Source organism: Perissodus microlepis, chromosome 10 (assembly GCF_051167445.1).
Source record: "Perissodus microlepis isolate ML-2025 ecotype Zambia chromosome 10, ASM5116744v1, whole genome shotgun sequence".
Taxonomy (NCBI): Eukaryota; Metazoa; Chordata; class Actinopteri; order Cichliformes; family Cichlidae; genus Perissodus; species Perissodus microlepis.
Window position 1 is genome coordinate 28,345,718 of NC_140470.1, and position 12,210 is coordinate 28,357,927.

Consider the following 12,210-nt stretch of genomic DNA (forward strand, 5'->3'; position numbering starts at 1 on the left):
TGGTCGGCTCTGAACAATCAGTAAGTCGCTGCAGACGGCGTAGGTGTTGATTGGATGTATGTGCAATGGCAAGCTGTCTGTGTGCAGAATGCTCTGCACACATTGTATACTGAAACTAGACCTGCTGAAGAATGACTGTGCGCTGATTAAAAGGAAAAATAATATATAAAAAAAAAAAAAAAAAAATATTACAAATTAAGTCAGGTTTGCAAGGAAGCAGAAAGTGAATGGCTATTAGACTTTTCAGAAGAAATACGTAAAAATCTTGTACTGTACGGTTACTGTTAAATGACTAATCCCGCAAAAAAATTGCTATAAAAAACACAGGAAATGTACAGTAATGTAACATTTTATATAAACAAAACTGAATACTGTAACTGATTAGCATTCCAAAGTGTAGATTATTCTGTTCTATACATTCTCTTTCTGTTTAAATAAATCACTACAGTCCCGTAAAATACTGGTGACTGTAACAGCCGATATTTTAGTTTTATTTAACAGTAACAAACTGAAACATCTGTTTTGTGTGCCAGTACTTAGGAATAGGTATCAAGTATTTACAAAAATATCTAGAGTATAATGTATTTCTCATTTGCAATATAACAGACTGTCTCTTATTTACCAAAGCTGTGTTTTTTTCCACTGTATTTAGAGTTTAGTTGTAGTAGAAATGAGTCCCTGTTATTCAGAGCCTTACATAAGCATGCTGCAGCACTAACACATTGTCAGAGTTATATTCTACAAGGGTACTGAGCTTTTAAAGAAACCAACCAGTGTATTATTCTGCTTCTATGGAAGTCACACAATGGCTAATGTAGTAGTCCACACAGAATTTGGCTCATAATATCAAACCTAGTGATGGTTTTACTAGAAAAACATTGTGTGACCGAATAATATGTGTTATATTTCAAAGGCTTAAGGCAGAAACCTTCACTAACAGCTTAACTATAAATTACTTAATTGATCAGCATTTGAAATTAAATAATATTGAGTAAAATAAAATGAATATGAATTTTAAAAAATTACATCTATATGAATTTGTCATTACTCACCATGGCCAGAGGGATGATGGCCTGAATGTCCCGCTGCACTACCGTCAGTTCTGTCACGACCTTCTCTGAATCAGGTGGCGGGTTTTGTCCCTTATAATCAATGTTCCAGTTGATCCTTCTGGTTACCGAGAGGCTGGTGAAGTTCTCCATCTCAAAGTCCAGCTGCATCACCTCGACATTGCCCACAACATCCCTGCCAGACCGCAAGGAGACAGCCATCAAACAGAGCCCAGCTTAAATGTCAAACACTACTCATAGCAACATATTCATTCAAACGCAGGAGAGTTTACATAAGCAGAAATTCTGGCAGCATATTCGTTTTCAGTGATGAAATTGTTGACTAGATAGTGCTTAATTATTAAAAATGTAATTTAGTGTGTGGTTGACACACTGCTTTTAATTTATTTTTAACGCTGTCCCCGAGTTACCCTTGAGTTGAAACGAAGAAATAATGCATTCATTCAGCGTGTGAAACACTGCAGCCAAGAGCTTTAGAGCTGAATAGATACTTCTCAGATGGCACAGTTTCAGTATTTGTTCTTCACTCAAAGCGATTCTACATTTACATATCTGTAAGTAGAACTTTTTGTAGACCTTCAATAGAACACCATATATATAAGTTCTGCATATAATCATATACATAAGCAGGTGATCACCTCCAAAATAAGGCCGTAGCTTTTTCTCTCTTGAATAGAAAGGAGCTGATTGATCACAGTTTTGTGGTTGGATCAGTGAATCAATGGCCACAAAGCTGCCCTGGACAAGACCTCTGATTAAAATCTTGGCTCTAGGATTTGGTTTTTGCTCTAGTCAAATCAATGTCGTGCATTCAGCAGAGCTCAGAGGAGTTGTCAGCCATAGTCGATGATGACAACGCCCTATTGCAACTTTTCATTCAGTCGGCGGGATCATAAACAGCTCCTTCACTGTCTTCATCAGATTTCCTGACAGATACAAGGTAGATAACAATGCTATAGAATCTTAAAGGTCATAGCCAGGAGCAGACTGAAACATGAGTTTAGATTGGGTCATTATTCCACCCCGTTCTGCTCATGCAAACCAGCAGAATGCTAATATTGCTGGCTCACTCTACCGTCTGTTTAGGGATATCCAGATATCAGGTTTTTATTTTTACTTGGCCAGCAAATTACAATGTAAATTGTAGTATTTATAACAGCAATAATCTGACAAAATGATATAAAAATGTATATTTTCAAATGTAGCAAACATTTACTAGGAATACACCGATTACAGCAAAAAAACACATGTAGAAAAGCAGTCATATAAAATAATCAGGGTACACTTTTAGAACAGAGAGAGAGATATACTTTTATATGTTTTTATATCAAAACATCAAGTACAAGTATCCAAAAACTTCAATTCAATTTCATTTATACAGCGCCAAATCACAGTAACAGTCGCCTCAAGGTGCTTTATATTGCAAGGTAGATCCTACAATAATAGATACAGAGAAAAACCCAACAATCACATGACCCCCTATGAGCAAGCACTTTGGCGACAGTGGGAAAGAAAAACTCCCTTTTAACAGGAAGAAACCTCCAGCAGAACCAGGCTCAGGGAGGGGGCGGGGACATCTGCTGCGACCGGTTCAAACTGATCTTCAGCTCACACAGTGTTTTAGCTGGTGTTCTGGATCCACCCAGTTTCTGACTGGCACTTATTTTTCAGTATTTAACTGCATCCTCCCTCCTACTTTGGGAGGATGTTGCATGTTGTTGCTGTTGTGTGAATTTATTTGTGTTTTTATGCTAATTGTTTTGTTTTTCTTACTAACTTTAAGTTTAGGTTTAAGAAACACGCACTCAGTCACCAATTTCTTTGGTTTCTTGGAAAATTAAAGCACTTTCTAACGGTAACATTTCAGACACGACAGCAGTATTTCTCGAGGTCTCGCACTGGAACTTAACACGTATCCCAGCCATCAGCAGACAGCGTGCTGAAATTTTCTCATTTTAACTAATGATATGGTTACATTTTGAAAAATGAGGAACTATCTTAAAGGCAGGGAACAAAATAATTGGCATGTACTGTAATTACAGTGCACAGTTAAAGAAAAAACCTGATATTAGATGTTTTTAAATGTTCCTATATCCTTTACTTATATAAGAGTGTCAAAGGGGGCATTATTGAGAAATAATAGTTTTCTAATGGTTTTCCTACTCACTTTATTAAGTTATCATATACAACGACTTATTCAGGGATTGACTTTAAATGAAACAGAGAGAAGGGTCTTGTCAATAACCAATCACTGCTCCCTAATCTTGCCAGCTTTCTCCTTCTATCCTAAGGTCTGAGTGTTGAGTCTGTGCAAGGAGATTGCAAATTCTGTTCTGCCTCTCACTTTGGAATAGACGTCATTAAATGGGCTGCAGATTTGCTTCTAACCGATCAATTGCTATTGGTAGGTAACCTGATTGTTCTCATGGCCATGCACACAAACTATCGGAACACCATCACCCTTTGTGCCTCCATCTACCAGAAACTTTTGCTTATCTTTTTACTATCACAACTAGGGATGGGTATTGATAAGATTTTCACGATTCCGATTCCATTTTCGATTCTGTTTAACGATTCGATTCTTTGTCGATTCTCTTATCGATTATTTTTAAAAACACTAAGGTCAATTAGCTTAGAACTTTGTTTTATATCTTCTCTTTGAACAAGATAGAAATTTAGGAGTAACATGGCCTTACAAACCCAGCAGTGAGATCTTAAGAGATCCACAGCCTGCGGCTCTTCAATGGGGTGTCACAGGGTCCCCAGGAAAAAAAAATTGTAAATGTAAAATAATAAAATAAATATTCTTCTGTATAACATAGATTATTCTGTAGCAATTACACAAGGATATCCAGTAATGTCCCTGCCTACAATTAAACACATTCACTTACTGAAAATCGGGGGCATCTGCTGTGGCAAATGGGTGCAAGCCTTTGACCACAAACTTAGTCACTGCTCGGTGACATTCGTCTATCCTGGCCTGAAAGGAGACGCTATCGGTAGACTGCAGTGAGAACTGCCAGCATCTGAGCCAGACTCTGTCTGTCTCTCTCATCATGGTCACCTAAATGCACAGTAATGGCAGGTTTTGTAATAAGGCAGATTGCACTAACATAATATGCACTGTTAGTTGATTATTTACCTGCCACATTAACGGGAGAGAACGTGCATTCCAGAGCGGAATTAAAAACACGACATTCATTTAAGGTTATCGAGTGTTTTGTGAGCAAATGCTTTTGCATATTCGTAGTGTTTCCTCCCTTAAATGAAATATCCACTTTGCAAGTATTGCAAGTTGCCCTGTTGTCATCCGTTCTCGTGAAGTATAACCAAAGTTTTGAGGCGCCGTGTTTCCTGCCAGGTAAATGACGTTCCGCAACGTGGTGACGTCATTCGGCGCGACTGGAATCGATAAGGGAATCGTTTGTAAAAATGTCAAACAATTCCAAGGAATTGAAACAGTGGGAACCGGTTCTCAACAAGAACCGGTTTTCGATACCCATCCCTAATCACAACCATGCCAACGATTCAAGAACCACAGCGGCCTTCTTATTATGAAAATTCTGCATGTTGGGCTTGTAATCCTCAGGTTCAACAAGCCTAACATTAAACAATCTCGCTGGTGGTGAAGAGGCAAATTAATTCTCTTTCCAGCTGCTGCAAGAATCACCCCACCCAAGCTTCACCTTTAGCGAAAACTGAAACAGTAGCTATCTGTCCTTCACAAAAAGCAGAAAGCCATCCCAGCATTCAGTCTGAGAGGCTTTTAATGAAAGCTGGATCAAACTCCATGTACAACCGTCCGCCCACAAAAGGTTCCTCTCAGGAACACTGAGATGAGATCTCAGCCTATTTGTCTCGACATCACTCAGTGAAAACAAACACCTCCGTCTGTCTGTGACACACTCAAACTGTCATCAATACGGCCCACTAGAGTGAGTGCAGGTACAGCCGCTCAATACTATGTTGCCTGCCACCATGCTGGAGGGAAGGAAAATGGTGTTCACAATACAGTGGTTTAGGTTAGAGGGCATACTTCTTTTTTATGAGAGTGAACTGCAAAATATGAAACTGTAGCTGAGAGCTGCAGAAGAAAAGCTCGGATTTTTTGACTCAAAGGAGCTGTAGATTCACTTGACAATATGACATTAGTTTTTAGATCTGAATCCAAAGAGCAGATCTGAGGAATTATGGCACTGCTATCTGTTACCACATGGCTTAACATGGCCTCTCTGCCTCCTTACATTGCTGTTATCTGCATCGTGACTCCACAGAACAACTCCAGAGTATGAAATTCATGTTTCACTTTAGATTTTTGTCTTACCAGTTAATGCCACTTCATTTTCTGCTTGGCTGTATTACAGACAGAAAAATTATCTTAAAAACAAAGAAATGCACAGTCAGCTCAGTCAAATCACAGCCAAGAAGGTCTGGTTCAAATCCACGGGCCACCTGGGGTGTTTCTGTGTGGAGTTTGCAGGTTCTCCCTGTGCCTGCATGGCTTCTCTCCGGGTCCTCTGGCTTCTTCCCACAGTCCAAGCACATGCACGTTAGATTAACTGCTGATTTGAAATTGCCCATAGGTGTGAATGTAAGTGTGAATGTTGTCTGTCTCTATGTGTTGGCCCTGTGATAGACTGCGGACCTGTCCAGGTGTTTACCCTGCTTCTCACCCGGTGGCAACCGAATGACCCTGAATTAGATAAGTGGAAGAAAATCAATGAACAGGTGTCAGCTCTAGTGTGTTTTGGTACACATTTTTTACAACAATCGGCTTCATCCGATGAATGTCCCCGTGTGCGTTAGCTACTTTTCTGGAGGAAATCCTGCACGGCAGACCCACTCATGTGACTTTTTCTCCCGTTTACAATTTTCCGATGGTTCACTTTGAAATGTCAGTGCTGTCACTGTCCTGCATTGATGCCCTGATTTCCCATTGCTGTAACCCGTCCATCACAACAACATACACCTAATTATATTAGCCCTAATTAATTCTCCTGCTGAACTAAATCAAACCAGACTCGTTCAACTCACTGTGTATGTGTAGTGTACCTCATTAGATCCACTTTCTAACAATTTTAATTGGGATCTAAATCAGTGTGTGTGTTTTTCACCAAATGAGGCCATTCTGTGGAGGAACCTAACATTTACATTTTAGGAGACAAACTCCAGCTGTAGACGATCACAAATACCTGCGAATCATAGTTAAACTTTAATTTGAGTCTTAAATTTCTTTCTGCAACTTTTTTTTTTTTCCTGCAACTTTCTGCAGCCATTAACAAACACCAGAATAAACACCCCGAGGCTGCTTTTATTGTTGCTGGCGACTTCAACCACACCAACTTAAAGACAGTCCTCCCCAGATTCCACCAACATGTCTCCTGCCTCACCAGAGGAGACAAGACTTTAGACCATGTGTATTCCAATCTGGCTGGAGCCTACAAAGCCACACCCCTCCCCCACATTGGACAATCGGACCATCTCTCCCTGTTCCTCACACCTCGGTATTCACCACTCATCCAACGTGTGAAACCTGCTGTGAGGACAATTAAAGTGTGGCCAGAGGGGACAGACGCAGTGCTCCAGGACAGATTTAAAAACACAGACTGGAATACGTTCACCCACACAGACCTGGACCAGTACGCCTCATCTGTACTGGATTACATCTCCAAAACCACAGACAGTGTCACCACCCAGAAACGGATCACCATGTACCCCAACCAGAAGCCTTGGATGAACCGGGATGTTCGTCTCCTCCTGAAGGCCCGCAACACCGCCTTTAGGTCAGGAGATGCACACGCCTACAGCACAGCCAGGGCTAATCTAAAGAAGGGCATCAAAAAAGCCAAACACCATTACAAAAAGAAGGTAGAAGAACACTTCTCCAACTCCAACCCCCGACGCATGTGGCAAGGACTCCAGACCATCACAGACTACAGGACCACCAAACCCTCCCCCGCATCCTCTGATGTCTCCTTCCTCAACGAGCTCAACAACTTTTATGCTCGTTTTGAGCGAGGGAACCCCACAACCACAACCAAAGCAGACGTGACGCCAGACCACCAACCTCTGACTCTCTCCCCCACCGATGTAGGAGCGGTGCTGAGCAGGATCAATGTCCACAAGGCTGCAGGCCCTGATGGCATACCCGGGCGTGTTCTCAGAGCGTGTTCTGGGGAGCTTGCAGGAGTGCTGACAGACATAGTCAACCTGTCCTTGGCCCACGCTGTGGTACCGGCCTGCTTCAAATCCACCTCCATCGTCCCGATACCCAAAAACTCCAACCCATCTTGCCTCAATGACTACCGCCCAGTAGCACTCACCCCCATCATCACTAAGTGCTTAGAGCAGCTGGTCCTAGCACACTTCAAATCCTGTCTCCCCCCCACCCTGGACCCCCACCAATTCGCATACCGCCAGAACAGGAGCACAGAGGATGCAGTCTCCATCGCACTGCACTCTGTCCTCTCACACCTGGACAACAACAACACCTACGCCAGAATGCTGTTTATAGACTTCAGTTCAGCGTTCAATACAATCCACCCCTCACAACTCATCAGGAAACTGACAGACCTGGGCATCAGTTCCCTCATCTGCAAATGGTTACTGGACTTCCTGACCAACCGCCCCCAACATGTCCGGCTGGATAACCACTGCTCATCTACCATCACAATGAACACCGGTGTACCACAAGGCTGTGTGATGAGCCCCTTCCTCTACTCCCTCTTCACCCACGACTGCAGACCTGCTGATGGTTCCAACACCATCATTAAGTTTGCAGATGACACCACGGTGATTGGCCTCATCAGTGACAACGATGAGGCCGCCTACAGGGAGGAGGTGGATCGTCTGGCTGAGTGGTGCGACACAAACAACCTGCTGCTTAACACCGAGAAGACCAAGGAGCTCATCGTGGACTACAGGAGGAATGCTGACCCACATCCACCCATCCACATTAAGGGGACGGCTGTGGAGCGTGTGAGCAGCTTCAAGTTCCTGGGAGTCCACATCTCCGAGGATCTCACCTGGACGACCAACTGCTCCAAGCTGGTCAAGAAGGCTCACCAGCGCCTCTTCTTCTTGAGGACTCTGAGGAAGAACCACCTGTCCTCAGACATCCTGGTGAACTTCTATCGTTGCACCATCGAGAGCATCCTGACCAACTGTATAACAGTCTGGCACGGGAACTGCTCTGCCTCGGACCGGAAGGCGTTGCAGAGGGTCGTGAAAACTGCCCAGCGCATCGCCGGAGCACCACTTCCTGCCATAAAAGACATCTACAGGAAGCGGTGTCTGAAAAGGGCTGGGAAAATCATCAGAGACCCCAGTCACCCATCACATGGACTCTTCACCCTCCTGCCCTCTGGGAGGCGCTACAGGAGCCTCCGGACTAAGACCACCAGGTACCGGAACAGCTTCTTCCCCACAGCTGTCAGACTCCTGAACTCTGCCTCCTGACATCTGACCCACGTTAACACATGGACTGAACATACACACACCCACAATGGACAACTGTACCCTCAAACACACAATAATAACATGGACTGAACCACCACTCACAACCACTAGCACTTTATATAGATACTGTAGAAATTATCCACATATCTAATTTATCTTAACTGCACTACTGTATAGCTCTGTAAATAATCATTCTGTACATACGATAATTTTTAACCCCACAACTGTTTACAACTTGCATAGTTCCCATTTCTGTATAACTGTATATCTCAGATTTCTGTAAAGTTATTTATTTCATATTCTGTACAGTTTTTCATATTTATATCCTGTTCATAGCCTGTACATAGCTTGTACTCACTACAGCCTGTACATACCTATAGTTATAGAATATTCACAACATACTTCATACCGTGTACATTATAACATACCATAATAGACCCATTTCTGTAATATACTTACATATCTATATTATTGCTAATATATATTGTAATATATCTATATCACTAAAGCACTTCTGGATGGATGCAAACTGCATTTCGTTGCCCTGTACCTGTGCATGTGCAATGACAATAAAGTTGAATTCTATTCTATTCTATTCTAAATTTTAAAAAGTTTCATTATTACATTTATTCTGGCTGACTTTATATAGAAACAAAACGACATGTCCACACATCTCCCATATTCATTATTATGTTACAACATGGTCTAAATGGTTTAAACTTGTTACAGTTTTTATAAAAAAGAACTTTAAAAGGTTTTCAATAAATAACCATCGTCATTTTTTTTTATTTTACAGGAGCAGAGATTACTCCGTTTTTCGCTAAACATACTGCCTTATTTCTGATATTATAGACAATACATACAACATTTAAATGCCCGTTATAGATATGGTTGTATTAATCAGTTCTGTGAGCACCGAGATGATTTTGTCCTCCTGTTGCCATCGTTGGTATGTCATTTTTTTTTAAATATCTGTAATGTTGTATGTTTATATGATAAATCCATTTTTTTATTTTGCTTTTATTATCCAGCCAGGAAATACTGATGAGTTACAGGTCTGTTACTAATGTACAGTGTGCCCATTAAAAAACAGACTAATAAATACATACATAAAAGGAAAAATGAGAAACTAATAGTAATAATAGTTACACTAATAATTAAGCTAGTTGTTTTTCTAGTTTTTAAACCAGCATCTATACAAAACAAAAGCTAAAGGCATGAAAAATATTAATGTGGTATTATGTTATATGTTACAAGTGCTTAATTCATCATTTATATATCACTCCTCCTCCTTAGTGTGTCATTTATAAATACTGGTATGTTTATCCATCTGTTAATGTTACACCATGTACAGCTATTGCTGCCGCTACATCACTGCTAGTAAGAATCTTAATAGTAATCACAAAAACATGGTCATAATAATATCTGTATTATTAATAGAATACTAAGGAGGAGTAATGCTGTATAAATGATGACTTAAGCACTTACTAATGACTTAACAATGCTTAATGGTGTAAAATTATTATAAAGTGCTACCAAATTATTTAAGACATACATTTTGTGATTTGTAGCCTCGTCCGGGATATTAAGTACCACAACCATGTGACTGGTTTTCGAGAAGTGGACTTACAGTCCAACAATGCAGCTGTACAAAAAGCAGACTGTGATGAAGTAGTCAAACTAGATAGTGTCGGAGCTTCCACACAGCGACTCCTTGAAGATGTAAACCATTTGGAAAGAAAGCCCGGATGGACTTTTTGGATCCATGGACACCTCCCCTTCTTAACGCTATCATGCAATTATTCACGATGACTCACTTGAGCTAATGATGGAGTCACAAAACTCAACACAAAGGCATTTTTAAATATTAGTGGGCGGTGAAATCTTAAATGTGTGATTTCACACCAAAGGGCTAAACGAAGGGAGAAACCATGGCTCAAGAAAGTCTGGCCTTGTCTCCATTAACTTAATGATGTTCTGTGTGTATAGCACAAAGTATATATTTTAAAAGCTGCAGCTCGGGGCTTTTTCAGAGCTCAGGAGGATTTTCGTTCTTTGATCAAAGGTCTGTTTGAACTGATTAACAGGGAGTGTTCATTGGATCAAAGCGCTGCAAGGCAGGGTTACAAAAGCAGGAGAACAAAAACGATGAACAAAGAGTTGAAAATGGTTCATGCTTAAGTCAATGGTACTACAGCCCTTAAGTATGACTTTTTGAACATTTAAAAAAAGTCAAAGTTTGCTTAAAATTTAAAACAACACTTCAACATGTGCTGTTTGACTAGAATGACAGTTTACGGGTGGAAAAACATGCCTTTGACAAGCTATGACACGCTTGTGTAATCCAGTTTCTTTATTTCTATTAAAGGACTTTTTAAAAAGCCCTAATGCTCACATACACCAACAAACAGCTAAAGTTTGGGGCCTTAAAAACTCCTAAAACTGAGTTGAGTTGCTTTTCAGCTGCTGCTTTTCCCCACATCTCAGGAAAAAGCACTTTTCTGGATCATAAAACATGCCAACAAAGTAAACCGTGCATTGTGTTCATTGAAAGAGTCTTACTTGAGTGTGGAAACAGTATGTGTACACAGAGGACGCCTTTTGTGCTAAGAAACACATTTTCTCTCCTTTGCAGAGTCAAAAACAGGCAAACATCAGTGACGACGAAGCAGCTTTGCAAAACACTGTACTCGCCTGTCCTCCTGAAGCCTTTGTTAAGAGTCAATATTGGCATTTAAAAATGTTCTCAGAGTCTTTTCCCTGCTTCTCTTGTTTAACCCTGAATTATTAAACTGAACTAAGAAACATCTTATTAAATGACAGAGGCATTGCCACAGTGTTTTCAAGAACATTATTCATTTGAAACCCATTGACCGCGATCAATAATGCATCGGTTCATGTGGTGTTATCAACGAGCTGCTGTTAGAACGGGACCGTTCCAGATGGAGGGTTACAGACAAAGAAATATGTTGACTAATTCCAGCGCCGGCTGAAGTGCGAGCTGATGAGGACAGCAAAAGAATAACAAAGAGCGGAGAGTGATGAAGAGATCAACAACGCGCCCTGAAGGGAAAACATTGTCACCCCATTTCCTCAGATTCAGGTAATTTTGAGTAAACAAAACCAGATGTTCTAACAGAATTGGTGCTCAGATGTGTTCGCCAATGAGATGCAAAATGATGCTGCTGTGTGTATGCTTGTGTTTTTAGCAGAGTGCGTGTTTGTGCATGTGTCTGACTGAGACTGGTGACTTGCTTAGTGGTAACCAAAAAAACAAAACAAAACATATGAACGAGAACAATTATTGAACTTAGAAAACAGAATAGATTTCTCCCTATTACCACATTTAATTGGGTGATTAGGGAAAGAACTGTCTTGAGTATTCATGTATTTTTGGGCTCATTACTGTAAAGTCTTTGAGTCTTAGGCTTCTGCACATAGAGTCTTGCTTAAAATGTAAGAAATCTTCACCTACTTTCATGATTTAGCTCAAAGAAGTAAAAAGAGGAAGGAGCAGACTTCCTTTAGTCAAGAATAGAATAAAAAAAGATTGCTTAAAGAAATGTGGGCGTGATAAGTCATTCCCAAAAGACACCATTAAAATACATGTAACCAGGTTGTATGGCAACATTTGTCAGTTTGTTTTTGTCAGAATGAAAGAAGTAATGCCAATTTAGTTGTA

At 40.7% G+C, this 12,210-nt stretch overlaps 1 protein-coding gene across 3 annotated transcripts in view; it reads right to left on the reverse strand.

Annotated features, from left to right (window-relative positions):
* Positions 1–12,210, reverse strand: part of tmem132e (transmembrane protein 132E) — a 426,449-nt gene that overhangs the window by 56,535 nt on the left and 357,704 nt on the right. For all 3 annotated transcript variants that reach the window (XM_084940922.1, XM_084940923.1, XM_084940921.1), the window contains one exon: positions 1,053–1,245. In XM_084940922.1, the coding sequence (XP_084797048.1) occupies positions 1,053–1,245 (193 nt within the window). The remainder of the gene's footprint in view (positions 1–1,052; positions 1,246–12,210) is intronic.